This window comes from Hakea prostrata, chromosome 2 (genome assembly GCF_041222555.1).
Source record: "Hakea prostrata isolate BN-2017 chromosome 2, UWA_Hpros_2, whole genome shotgun sequence".
Taxonomy (NCBI): Eukaryota; Viridiplantae; Streptophyta; class Magnoliopsida; order Proteales; family Proteaceae; genus Hakea; species Hakea prostrata.
Genome location: NC_142601.1, coordinates 38,705,797 through 38,720,390, shown reverse-complemented (window position 1 = coordinate 38,720,390; position 14,594 = coordinate 38,705,797). Strand labels below are relative to the sequence as shown.

General features: G+C 37.6%; 1 protein-coding gene across 2 annotated transcripts in view; it reads right to left on the bottom strand.

The window, feature by feature from the left end:
* LOC149024315 (uncharacterized) overlaps window positions 1–14,594 on the bottom strand; it is a 51,026-nt gene that overhangs the window by 19,610 nt on the left and 16,822 nt on the right. Inside the window, exons 5-7 of one of the 2 annotated variants that reach the window (XM_089144613.1) lie at window positions 14,172–14,240; window positions 10,824–10,939; window positions 10,684–10,738 (exon numbers count right to left, since the gene is read on the bottom strand). In XM_089144613.1, the coding sequence (XP_089000739.1) occupies window positions 10,684–10,738; window positions 10,824–10,939; window positions 14,172–14,240 (240 nt within the window). The remainder of the gene's footprint in view (window positions 1–10,683; window positions 10,739–10,823; window positions 10,940–14,171; window positions 14,241–14,594) is intronic. The other variant, XM_089144614.1, reaches the window with a different exon arrangement.

Genomic DNA, 14,594 nt, shown 5'->3' with positions numbered 1-14,594 from the left:
GTAAAACAATGTAAGTCTATGAAAACTACGAACCTCGGTGATTGTCTTTGGTGTAGCCCAATCTGTTATACTTTTTATCTTCTTTGGATCAGCTTCAACCCCCTGTGATGAGACAATAAAACCAAGGAACACAACCTTTGGCAACATAAAGGAGCATTTCTTGAGATTGATATATAGCTTCTCATGGCGAAGCACTCTCAAGACTTGCCGTAGATGATCGATGTGATCGTCTAGATGGTTGTTGTAGATCAATATATCATCAAATTATACGACCAAAAATCAACCAATAAAAGGACGGAGTACCTGTGTCATCACACCCTCAGGAATGTGCTACGTGCATTTGTCAGACCAAAAGGCATGACTTTCCATTTGAATAGTCCATCCTTGGCCTTGAAGGCAGTCTTCCACTCGTCTTCAGGCCGAATACGAATCTGATGATAGCCACTTCTAAGATCCAATTTAGAAAAGATCTTAGCCCCAGATAGCAAGTCTAACATGTCATCAAGCCGCGGTATAGGAAAACTATACTTGACTGTAATCTTGTTGATTGCTATACTATCCACACACATGCGCCATGAGCCATCCTTCTTTGGAGTGAGTAATGCTAGTCTGACACATAGACTTAAGCTCTCTTGAATAAATCCTTTATGTAGCAACTTATTCACCTATCTTTTGTGTTTGTTATGCTCTGTTAGGCTAGGGCAATAAGCTGATAGGTTTGGTAACACCAAACCAATACCAAATTAATGGCATGTTGAATATCGCGCATAGGAGGTAGCTCATTTGGCAACTCATCATGAACCACATCAGAAAAATCAGAAAGTAACTCTTTGATGAGTGGGGGGAATGTTACCTTAGGTGGAGGGGTCACTTCCCTTGTAACAAGAGCCAATACCAGCCCTGTATCATGGCTAGTGTGAATGAACTCCTTCTGAGAAACAACCAACAACTTCTTTTGCGGTATGGACAACAACTTTTGTGCTTCAATGGTCCCCTTTTGGTTGGTCCTCAAGGACCTCCGCTGACGCATTTCAGCTGGGACATTGACTGGGTAGAGGACAGTGTGAAGTCCCTTGAACTTGAATACACTAGTTTTCCTTCCCCCTGACCATAACATCATTATCATACATCCATGGTTGACCAAATAGAACATCAGTAAGATGCATAGGGATTACATCACATCATACCTCTTTCTTATATCGATGGAGCTTCAGTGGTACGGAACACCGTTGATTTACCTCTAGAGTATTCCCATTCAGCAAGGATACCCGATGTGGTTGAGGGTGCTTCTCTACCTTCAAGTTTGCTTTCTTTGCAAAGGTGTCTGAAGTAATGTTGATGTAGCTCCCACTGTCAACTATCACCAAAGCGGTATTATCTCCAGACATTATACGTCTGTAGAGGATACAATTGCGCCGCCAATCCTCTCCTTTGGTTTCAGCCACCAAGATGCTTCTTACTATATGAATGCCATAAGCATCACATCTATTAGCATCATCCTCATCATATGCAGCTCCCTCATAGTTGCCATTATCGAGTGGGTATGGGAATAGATCAGGATCTTCTTCCTCTATTGACTTTTCAATCTCAGGAACAACATTAATCTTTTGACGATGTGGGCAATATTTAGCATAATGTCCAACCTCTGGACAATGAAAACATTGTGCTTGGCTGCCACTAGTCAAAGGAGCCTTGCCCTTATCTTGTTGGGTAGGAAATGTGGGTTGAGTAGGAGTTGTTGTAGTAGGTTTTGGTGCTGAAAAATTTCGCCTAACCTCCCTGGGCTTGGTGTCCAAACCTTTTGTTGTTGGATCCCAATAATTCTTCCGCACGTAGGGCTTTTTGAAAACAATCCCGCACATTCTCTACATCCACAACACCCTATTGATTTCAGTCCGTAAACCCAATTTGAAACGTGACAAGATTTGGATCTCCCTCTCTCAAATTCCTGTACGAGAAGAAAGAGAGTTAAATTGTTCCATATATTCTACAATTGACAAGTTCCCTTGACAAAGAGAATTTAACTTGTCTTGTAGTCGCAATAAAAGAGTAGATGACAAGTACTTTTCTCTTAGTTCTTGCTTCATTTCCTCCCATGTAGTAGGAGCTCTACCATGATCTTCCAACTCATATTTGCGAGTTCTCCACCATTCAAGTGCAGCTCCAACTAGCTTAGTACGTGCTAGCTTCATCTTTCGTACTTCCGATAGTTCATACCAATAAAAAAAGTCATCCAACGCTGCCAACCAATCAAAAACACTTGAGGATCATTGTTACCTAAGTATTCTTTGAGTTTAAGCTTAACCCTGTGAGAGTCACCAACATGCTTATTGAATGTAGGTTGTTCTCCAGCGAAATAACTTCGTAGGTGCTCCTCAAAAGTTGGTTGCACAATTGGAATCCTTTGGGGTCCTCTCCCTATATTTCTCCGATAAGGAAAATTGGCTACAAAATGAGCTGGATGGGATTCTTCACCAAGTGGAGGGTGATGAGTATGAGTAGAGGCATCAAACTCTGGCCTCCATTTCAGAGAACCTCTCGTCCATTTGTTTCTGGTTCGCAGTGATTTGGTTGCTCAGTTGTTGAAACATCTCCATCATTGTCGCCATAGGATTAGTTGGACTGGATGGTCCAGAATTTTCACTCCCTATCATGGCTCTGATACCAAATAATGTAGTACTGTATTTGATTGATCAAAACAATAGCCAAATAGGACCTTTCACAGGGAATCAAGTTCAGATTTGATAGACTTAAAGATGAAACATAATTTAGATGTGAAAGAAGGCTAAAACTAGAGTGGTGTTTTAAGGATAAGAACATAACAATATGGGCTGAATAGATCTTCAAAATAGGGGCAGAACTATGATGAAGAAATTGGAATGATAATATGAGGGAATTGAGAATAACAATATCTGGGCTTCACACTGCAAGGTGGATCGATTGGATCGAACACCAACCTATCTTGATTAAATACAAGGATTCTCCATAGAGAAGGAATGCTAGCAAAGCAATTTGATTTCAATTTATGAGTTGCATCCTCATCTCTTACATAAGTCTCTTTATATAGCTATCTAAAGAGACATAAACATTAATGGTAACATCCAACCACTATCTAACACCACCTATCTATTAATAACTTAACTACTACCTAACTCTTGACAAAGGAAAACTTTTTTGACAATGAGTTCTTTTATTTTCAAAGCACAACCCCTTTTATTGACTTTACGAGAACTAGACTTGGGGCTTAGGTCTTGAACATGAAGAGCAAAATATGTGGGCTAACTTTAACCCACTAAAATAGTCCTAGCCCATGAAAGCCATGGGCTGATTTGGGTAATAGCTTTAGGCATTTGATGGGCTTGACCCAATGGGCTTCTTCTTTCTTAAATATGTCTTCAATTCGCCTTTGATGGGTCTGACCCAATGGGCTTCTTCTTTTTTAAATATGTCTTCAATTCTGCATCACAGTGGAAGCAAAGAAAGATAGCACAACTGAAATTGGTACTTAGGAGGCCCACAACAACATCACAAAGATGACTGTAACAGTGGGAACTAATTATACATGAGATTCCAAGAGCATGAGAGCAGACTTCTCCAAGCATGAGCATATCAACATCGTCCTTCCCCCATGGTTCTTTGAAGAGAAGGTCCCTAGGCTTGAAGAAAGTTCTTTATTTTTCAATATTGCTAGAATTTGGTCTAGGAGCAACGCTAGCAGCAACACATGCCACTTCCTCCCCATAGCAAGATGCATGGGACAAATTCACACTAAACACCTCCAAAGAGTTAAATCCAAAAGCAATAGATGGGCACATTCATCAAAAGATTAATGCTTTCAAGAAGGGGAGAATTGATGTAACCAGACCTAGCCCCCTTCAAGAACCAAGAAAAGTTGGCTTATGAACCACGCCCAATTGGTGCACCAAAGGGTTGGTCTAACCTTCCCATTGAGTCCAATGTGTTGTTTGGACACTAGATCTATTTAAAATATATTTTTCTGATTTATTATTTCACAAGATATTTGAGAGTCCTTTTACTAGGTGAGATTCCCAGTTACAGTGGGTCCCACAATTTGCATCAATTTTAATCTCCTTATTTTTAGGACTAAATATCTACTCTTAGAATTTGGATTGGAGTCCTCTAAAGTTCATTAAAGAGTTCTTTTTGCTCCCTTTTTTTTTTAAATCAAAATAGTTGAGTAGTAGTTGAAGTTGAGTTAGTTAGGATAAGCCAATTAGAGTTCTAGTTGGTTTGCAAATTCATAATCTGTTTCTATTTCTTATTTGAAGGCTATAAATAAAGCCCTCTAACTATATAATTTTCAAGTTGAATTCAATACAAATCTGAGTTTGGAGGAAATCCAGGTCATCGTCTTCTTAGGAGGGCCACGGCAGAATCATTAGATCATCTTCTTCAATTTCAACATTGTTTTTCAAGCTCCAATAGCAATTCAACAACCACAACAGCCATTAACCATCTCCAAGTAAGTGAACATCATCCCCAACCCCATCCCTAGCCTTCTCTTGAGACCCAAATTTCAAGGTCAGACCTACACCAATCTACCAATTAGATTTGTCCCAAACTTTAGGAGCCTCACCTCTCCAACTCTAGTGACCTTAGATTCTAATTTTACTCCATTCTGATCGACCACCGATTTCAAGATATAACTATTTTCTTGAATTTCCGTACTTCTCGAGACCCTAAAAACAAGAACCTTAATGTCTTTCAATTTAGCAATCCAAAGCCCCCACCAAACTTGGGGAATCACCTTCCTATATTATTACCTCATTCCCTCTAAGTTTCAGCTATTTTGACACCTATAACCTAACTTTTCCATCTCAAGGAATTTATCCCATATCTCCCATCGGATGAGTTTGCATATCCTCTTGACCACAAAACATTAACCTAACTGATCCATAAGGAAATATTTTCTTCAACCGTTATCACAAAGGAACCCCATATCCCCTAAATTCCTTAACCTAGACTTTTCCTAACCCTAGAATTATTGTTGTGGGTTATATTTTTTGGCGTAAAATTGTATTCCCCTTTCCCACAATCCCATCCCATCCCATCTTGGATATTGTTTAGGTAATAAAACCCTAACTCTCACCAATAGAACCCCATAATATTGCTGGTTCTCAAAGACAAGATCCTAGAGTGACCCAATTTAGGGTTAGATATCAAAATCTCTAAACCCTAGAATTTGGTTTATATCAGATAATGCACTAAGACAAGAAGGCATCTGAAAACCCCCTTGGAATCCACCAAGAACACTCAAATCAATTTAGCTTAAATTTTACTTGATTCAATAAAACTCAGCCTTATCTTGATCAAATGGGATCTACAACACAGACCATCTTTCCTCAGTTAATTCTATTTATAGACATACATGTTACTTCTTACTAGCTGTAAGCCATGCAATCTTTTCAGTTTTCTCACTTCTCTTATGATTATTTCAGGCATGTCCCAGTTCCTTTAACTCCTCTAATTTAAAACATGGAACCAGAAGTGGATCAATGGTTGGACAAAATAAGACTATGGAACCAGGAATGGATAGAACAGCAATAGACCAGGCCAGCTCAATCCAGTGTAATCAGCCCAGTTGGTCTTCTAGAAGGGCCAAAAAAGGACAAAACACCATTCACGTGAACAATGTCATAGCCCCATATTGAAGTGAGAATACTCCTACAAGATTCTAGGGCCCAAAGATCATATTACAGCAAGATCTTATTCTTGGCGAAGCTAGAAGCTTACTTTAGTTCCTCTTTTAGTACTTATTAGTTTCTAACTTTTATGTTGGCTGAAGCCACTGAAGTATAAAGCCCGATTTCTATTTTTAGAAGTCTCTAGTAGTCTAGTTTCATCAGGCAACCACTTATTCTTAAGTGTCTACTTCTAGTTTTAGAAAGTTCCTATATCATTTAAACCTTTAGCCAAGCTGCAAATACGTCTTTTTGTTGCAATAGAAGAGAAGACTTCAAGAGAAATTGACCCCATGTAACCATTTTTTGTGGAGTAATTCATGTTCGACAGCTTAAGTAGCCGTTTGAGAGACCCAGGGCTGAGATAGCCCATTCCCCTATCACCTTTCTTCTATCTATCTTCCCTTCTTCTTCCCTGAGTTCAATTCCATCTTGACTGCTGTGTTTCTGGCTGACTATTGTAACACCTAGAAGAATAATTTGAAGACTAACACTGCTGTCATCAAACCTTTGTTGATTAATTCCTGAAGCTGCCGCCAGTACTATGAAAATTATTTGAAGGTTGCTGGTATTCTATATTTAAGGTGTGTAGTGTTCTCCAATAGAAGTATGGAAAAGCTCAGGAACCCACAGGTAGTTCGGTTGACTAAGTTGTTTAATAAGATTACAAACACAGGGAAAATGCTAGATGAATGGAGGAGAAACATCATGGTTCCAATTTATAAAATAAAGGAGATATTTAAAGTTGTAATAACTATAGGGGCATTAAACTGATGAGCCATACTATAAAATTATGGAAGAGAGTAATTGAAATCTGTTTGAGACACTTAACCACAATTTCGGAGAACCAATTTGGGTTTATGCTGGAAAGATCTATAACGGAGGCTATTTATCTAATTAGGAGACTTATGGAATGGTATAGAGAGTGTAGGAAAGAATTTCATATGGTATTTATTGACCTAGAAAAAACTTATGATAGAGTTACCAGAGCTTTAATTTGGCAAGTACTAGAAAAGAGAACTGTTACAAGTAAATATGTGGACATAGTTAAGGATATGCATGATGGTTCGGTGACAAGTATAAGAACAATGGGGGGACAAAGTAATGAATTCCCAATTACAGTTGGGCTACATGAAGGATCAACTTTAAGCCCATATTTATTTGCACTTGTAATGGATGAAATAACCAAAGACATTCAAGACGAGGTGCTTTGGTGTATGCTTTTTGCTAATGATATTGTGTTGATAGATGAGACTCAAGTAGGGACTAATACCAAGTTAGAATCATGGAGAGTAGCTTTGGAATCAAGAGGCTTTAAACTAAGTAGAACAAACGTAGAATATCTAGTAACTTCAGTCATGATCAAACGGACGATGAGGTGGTGAAACTTGACGACAAGAAGATTCCTCAAAGTGATTGTTTTAGGTATCGAGGTTCAATCATAAATAAAAGAGGTGATATACGCGATGATGTTTCCCAAAGAATTAAAATAGGGTGGATGAAGTGGAGAGGTCCGGGGTCTTGTGTGAATGATGTATTCCATTAAAGTTTAAAGGAAAATTCTATAGTATTGTCGTTCGACTAGCTATGATATATGGTGCAGAGTGTTGGGCTATTAAAAAAATCATATAGATAAACTCAGTGTAGCAGAAATGAGGATGCTAAGATGGATGAGTGGCAAAACTAGGAAGGATAAGATAAGAAATGATCATATTAGAGTTGGTTTGGGAGTTGCTCCCATAAGTGATAAGCTTCGAGAAATTCTCTTGAGATCGCACGGCCACATTCAACGGAGACCTATAAATGCCCCTGTATGGAGAAGTGATATAATCCAAATTGAAGGAACTATAATAGCTAGGGACAGACCTAAAATAACCTTAAAAGAAGTGGTGAGAAAGGATATGAATAGCTTAGGCCTTATATCTAGAATGACCTCAAACAAAACTGATTGGAAGGCAAGAATCCATGTAGCCGATCTCATTTAATTGGGATAAGGCTTATTGTTGTTGTTGTAGTGTGCTCCTCCTACCTAGAAGCTTGGCCTGCTGCTGTAACATCTGACACTTATACCTTCATTTCCCATACACCAAAAGCTGTTGGGTTTAAGACCACCATTCCATGCCAACTCCTTCATCCAATACATCCATAAGTTGTTTCGACTATAGCCCTTAAACTTTCTACTTTTATACCTCCATAATTCTCATTTATCATATTTGAACCAAACTTGCAGCAAGTTTTCGTCACTGCAACTACACAATTCGATCCAAGCCTGAGAGCATTCCACCGGTTATTTGGCCTACAGATCCATAGTTACTAATTTGGGAACTGCTTCCATATCTTCTCATTACACCATTAGAAGGTGTTGGGATTTACAGCACTTTTTCTTTAGTATAAAGCAGTGTTTGATGAGAAACTTGGCTGGTCTGGTTAGAATCATAACCTTCCGATTTCTTTTTTTTTTTTTTTTCTAACTTGGTTTTATGCCTGAATTTTACTACTCATTTATTTAAGCTAGAACAACATACTCGGACAGCTAGTGTTGGGTTTAGAACTTTACATCCGCTCCCTTCGAAAGCATTCAAAGGCCTCAACTCTACAAGTACATGCAAACTCAAAGGACATTCTCTCAACTTATCATGTATCAGAGATAATTCTTAATTAGCTACACTTCTAATTTTATGTATTATAGTTTTGCAGAAACATGGTCTTGGCCAGCTAGAAACCAAGCTATGGTTAAAATCAGGATTCTTTCCTAGCTAACTCAAGGTAGTGATTTTGAAGCTGAGAAATAGTATTTTTGATCTGTTATTTCATTCACAGCCTGTTTTGACATTCTAACTTGCACATGAAGAAAAAAAATTGTAATTTTGGTTTCTTGGACATTGACTCAAAATCAAGATAGGCACTAATAAATGCTAAATATCATTTTAGTTTACTTAGGAGAGATTGGAGGAACTAAAAGAGGTAAGGACAAACATAAAATAACCTTTGGGAAGTGGTGAGCAAAAACATGAATTTCAACTAAAAAGAAAAGAGAAAAGACATGGATGACTTAGGCCTATATTCAATATGACCTCAAATAGAGTTAATTGGAAGGATCCATATACCTGACCCCATTTAGTTGGGACTAGGCTGAGTTGTTAATATTGTTGTTGATCATTTTAACTCACCAAGGCATTATTCATGAATAAGCAAATCCCAATTTAATCCAATAAAAAATAGTTAAAAATCAAAATCTAAAGAATAAAAGGTCTATAACCCAATTCAAGAACAAAAACTGGATCTGCAGCAGGTTCAATTTGCAATTTTAAATTGCTAAGGCTCTTCTCAAATATGGAATTCCATAAATCTTAATGTTCGTAGTAAAATATTCATTTCTTTTGAAGTCTAAAAGTTCACTTCCATTCAGAGAGTAATTTTAAAAATAAATCATGCACACCAAATTAAGGTCAACCAGAACATAACTCCTTCCAACATAAATCAGATTAAGCAATCTTGAATTCGTTGGAAGAATGCATCAATGCATTAGACTTTGCCCAGTCATTTCAGTAGATGAAGGTCATGGCAGACACATTTTTAATCATTCACTCGTTAAACAAGTCACAATTTCAAGTCCAGATACTGCCTTTCAGGAAACATTGGAAAGGCTGCATGCGTTTGACCTTCAGGAGACCCTGCTAAACTCAGAGCTTTGTACATCGTAAGGCCTCTTATAGCAGGGTTTGAGTTTCTAAGTTCCAAAAACATTGATGATGGTACCAAATCATATAATGCCTCGAGCAAGATCCTATTCCATCGAATGATCAAAATCTACTCATAGTTCAGAATCTCGCTAAAATTTTTAAAACTGCAGCCAGGCCAAAACAAGATGCTACAACAAAATGAAAAGGAAACAAATTGCAATATTTTGAAAATTTTGGTCATCTTTGCTACGAAATTTCATATTTTGAAAATTTTGATCTATAAAATGCATTGCTTTGCTGAACTTCTGGTAATTTTGGTAAATTTGTTTCAATACTTAGGTCATTTCAGCTTTTTGAACCCCAAATGACCAGGTTTGCTTCACAGTAGAAATACCCATATATCAGCAATGAAATCCTGGAATCTTGGAAATTCCAGTTCGGCTGAAATAGTCTGTTCAAACGAGATCTAGTACCATGCATCCAAGCATATCCAACTTCATGTTATCTTTTAACACAGTAATCAGCAAGCTGGTTCCAGCTAGAGTAGACTAGAGTAGATCTGTCTACCTCTGGTAGCAAATGAAGTAGACGAATGTAGCTAGTACAGTCTTCGATGATAGATTAGATTAGGGTTATTATAATGTCAAGGAGATAATTGTCGTATTGATTGGTGGACATAGTATAAGACGTTACAAGATATTTAGCTATTTTGAGAGGGCGAGATGAGATGACACACGAGTCCGAGAACTGGAGTAACTCGGTCAACATCTTGGTCAAGTCCAACTGAGATATTGGTCCAACTACATAGATCTGGGTTCAACTTAACACATAAAAGGCCCCAAACTCAATCAGAGATGAGACAAGATTCATTCACTACCTTCTGGGTCAAAAGACTCAAAATGTCCTTTGATTTGTCATACAAGGATATGCTATGATGCATGATAATAAGGTGATGCTAAATATGATTAATGAAGTAAATGCAGAGGATGAAGAACATTCTTTTATTTGATGAAGGATCTTTCAATAGTCTTGAATTCAAACCCATTATGAAGAGAACCAACTCATATAGAGCAGCAACCTAATTCTGGTGTAGTTACTGGTTCAAAACAGTTTTAACTTCATCTGTAGCTCTCTTCTCATCTCTATGGGACTTGTCACCCCTTCTCACAAGTCATTAAGTGCTTTACAAATAAGAGGCTTATTTGAAAATCCATTTATGAATTGAAGGTGCCACCTAAAGAATGCTCAGAGTTGAGGAAAAGTTGAATGCAACCCACGTGAAAGATAGGGGAACGTACCGGATATTTCTTTGCAAAGAAGATTAGATTTTCCAACGAAATATATCCACCTCCCCTGAAAACTAAGTCCACAATGTCAAAAAAAATTCCTTCACAAAGACTAATTGAAACACTGATTTCAGTTTGAAATTTCCATATACCTAAAATCTGTTGAAGGATCTGAACCTTGCCATCCCATCTCCTTCCAGAGCTCTGATTTAAGAGATGGGAGTTCTCTATCAGGATATGCTAACCTCCATAACTGTTTAAGAGCATTCTGCAACCCATTGCCACTTCTAGTATAAGGCAAAATAAAAATAAAATTGAATTTCCAACATGTATGCTGCTAAAAACACATTAGACCATTAGATTACAAGGTGGTGATATTTTCCTATCAGCGCATGAACCAGCTAGCTGACAGAGAATGTTGATCGGATAAACAACTCCAGATTGGCCAGATTAATGAATGCATCTCAACTTTCTTTTGAGCAAAAATGCTCTTTTTTCAACATTACCATGGCAGCAGAGAAGCCCTCGTTGTATTAAATGGTCATCCAAGAAAGAGAATCATTTTTTCTTATAAAAACCATCAGGCACTTTAATTTAATGACTACAAGTCTAAGGGTTAGGATTTAGGACACAGAAACAGTGTTTTTATCAAACTAAATACATTTTACGAGGCAGATTATTTTATACATCAAAATGTCCTTAATGGAAAAAGAAATCTAAAACAGATGCTGCACTGAAGTTTTGATGCAGCTCCAAGAAAAGAACTGAGGTTGGGCTTGGGTTAAATAAGAAAAGTGAAGGTTTTCAATGAAGGCTAAACCTGAACCAGAAAATCCAGCAAGAGACTAGCACCTAACAGAAAAATGATTAGGAAGCAAAGCAAGAATTCCAACATCCCAGAGGGGGAAAGAAATTATTACTATGGATAGACAAATCAAAGCAACCCAATATTTCAGTCCAGTTTCTCTACACTGTTGTTGATAGACCTGCAGAATAATGACAGAACTTTGATAACAGAATAGGGATCTGGAGAGAAGTAGAGAAACTATAAATAAACTAGAACAGAGTATGCCACATACTATGTGTAGGGAAATGGATATACATGACCATAGATATGAAAGCAGTAAAGAGTCCATGGGATTTATGGTCACCCCTAAGCACCATGGCCATTAGGTGACTTGCATGATATCGCCTTGGCGAACAAAGACTTCTAGAGTGTCTTTCTTTCTTTTTTATGATAATCGTGTGCTGTTATGATGTTAAAATTTCTTTAGCTTATAAGTAAACAATGGGGGTGTATACATGCATATAACCTTTTTATCATAAAAGGGCTCCAAATAATTATTTTATGCTGGCTGAAAATAGATAGACTCAAAACACGACTCTTAGTTGTTATCAATGGAGGAGTGTCTCATGGGTTCCCTAAGTGACATGGAAGATGTTACATTAAGAAGTGGGGTCCCGTTGGATTTCATGGATGAGTGGATTAAGTCAAAGTGGGGTTAGTTATAATAGAAGTGTTAAGCAGTATAAGTTATTTTAATCAACTATTTCTGTAATTTGCATTTCTTTAATTATGAAGAGCATTTGAACCAAATCAAAAATTCTTTAAGGTAGGTTCCTATATAAGCCAAGATCCACCTTGGCCTGTAAAGCTTTTTATCCTTTTCCCATTCCACCTTCAATGTTTACTGTTTTCATCTTACAACAACTATCAAGGCCTTATCCCAACCTATAAGGTTTACATGAATCCTACAAGAGGACAGAAGCAAGAAAAGAATAAAATAAAATAAAATAAAGGGGTGGGGCACATATGACCAACATAAAACACAAAAAACAAGGACATTATCTATACTATAAACTACTCCATAAAAAGCCAACGGCTCTTATTTTCAAAAAGGAGTTCGATAGTAGAGCACAGCATCACACTATCAAAGTCCAGGAAATTATGGGAAGTGAAGTAAGTATATTGAAGTGTCATTTTGCCGGTGGCAATATGAATGTCATAGACCACCATCAAGTGCCAGGTATAACATCTGACGGGCGAAAAAACAAATTGAAGGGGGAAGAGGGAAAGCAAGGAGGAGTTTGATTATGCATGTCTAGATAGGTTCGTAATCAAGGGAGCAGGATTATGATAATGAGGAGCTTTATGAGTTTGATGATGTAGAAACAACATGCAGAAGCTGCACAAATGAGGAAGATGAAGAACAGAGAGCAACTTAGGATTGACGATAAAAAGTGGTCACAGATGGCTAGTGGAGCTAGTTCACCTAGAAGGCTAGATACAAAGCCAAAGCAGAGCCACTAATGTAACCCCAGGTTCTGTGTTAGATAGTCAGGATCTTCTAGAATGGAACCAGCACTCGACTAGGGTTTCTTGAGGCTTTGGCTAAGGGTTTTAGGGTTTTAGGGTTTCTTGAGGCTTTGGCATTTAAATCATTTAGGGTATTTTGAGGAAATTTTGTACTCATTGGATTTCCCATGTCCTTTCATTTCAAGGCCCATCAAAACCATAGATCGACTTGTGGGATCTTATGAAATATCTTGTTTTTTTGAGTTAATAAGACAATACCTTAGGTGAAAAAGAAAAGTTACGCCAATTCAGTTGATCGAGGTCTCAAACCAAGATTTTAGTCCAACCGAGATTTCAACCAAACCACAGAATAAGGGTCCCATTTCAATCGAGTCAAGATATGCTGCGATATTTTGCTCGTGTTTCTCACTTTTCACCAGGATTCTTGCTGCCAGCTCTAATCTTATAATTTCTTCAGATATGTCACTGGAATTTTGGTCAGAGACAGCACTGTAGGTGATCTCAGTACATCTATTCCACATCTACAAGGATTACAGCCTATTCTCAAACAAATCTACAAGGAAGGTAACCAATTTCCCCCAAATCAAATTTTCTCATAAATTTTGTTCAAATGTTCTTGGATTTGTGTGATTTCACTATATGATAAACATCACCACTTGTACTATTGGTTTGAAATCAAAACTTTGAAGTCTGGATTTGTATATTGTATAAACAGACTTGTTTGAACATTAATGTATGAGCTAGTTATTTTGTACAAGTAGGCTCTGTGTGTGCGTGTGCGCGTGTGTACGTGTGTACCACAAGGCATTGTAGCATTTTACTTCACCATGGCCCAAACTGGAACTCTCATTTGCACTTTCCTTTTCATAAATCTATGGGCACCCACTGTGTTCAGAAAGCCTACAATAGGCTGGGCAGAAAGTTTCAGCCCGAATAGCCACCAACGAATCCCTCGAGATGGATTAACGGGTTGGAAAAAAAATGCAACATCTTGCTGAGATCTGGGCCAAACTCGCTTCTAGAGGAATGAGTGCAAGTTTGAAATCTAGATCTATGCTAAAAACCAAAACATATCACCGAAATTCAAATCATGACAAGAACTCAATAGTAAAAGTAAGAAAACATAAAAGAAAAAAGAAGCACACAACATTATATCGAAGCTGGGTCTTGGAAGAACAATTACTTGATGTTCCAAACGAGAGCCATCAAAGGGAACTTCCAATCTGTGTCGTAGATTTTTTAGCCTTTCTTCCTATAAAGTTACCAAACAACAGCAAAATTAACAATTGACAAGAAAATTAACTTTATTAGGTCTGAACAAAAATCGATTTTCCCAAGGCAACCAGGGAACACAAGAAACAGAAAGGAAGATCAATTTCTCATAATGATGTTTCTCGTGAGTGTGTGCAAAATAGAAGCAAATCTGAACAGTTTGAAGGTAAATCTCAATTTTGCTCTTTGATATTCGTAGTGTCTGTTTTTGTTGCAGGGGTTAATCTATAAATTTAGAGAGTTATGGAGGTCTTCTCCTTTTCGAGAAGAATTAAGTCTCAAGGGCATATTTGCAATTCTAGAAAGTTAATTTTGTTATTCTATACTTGAATGA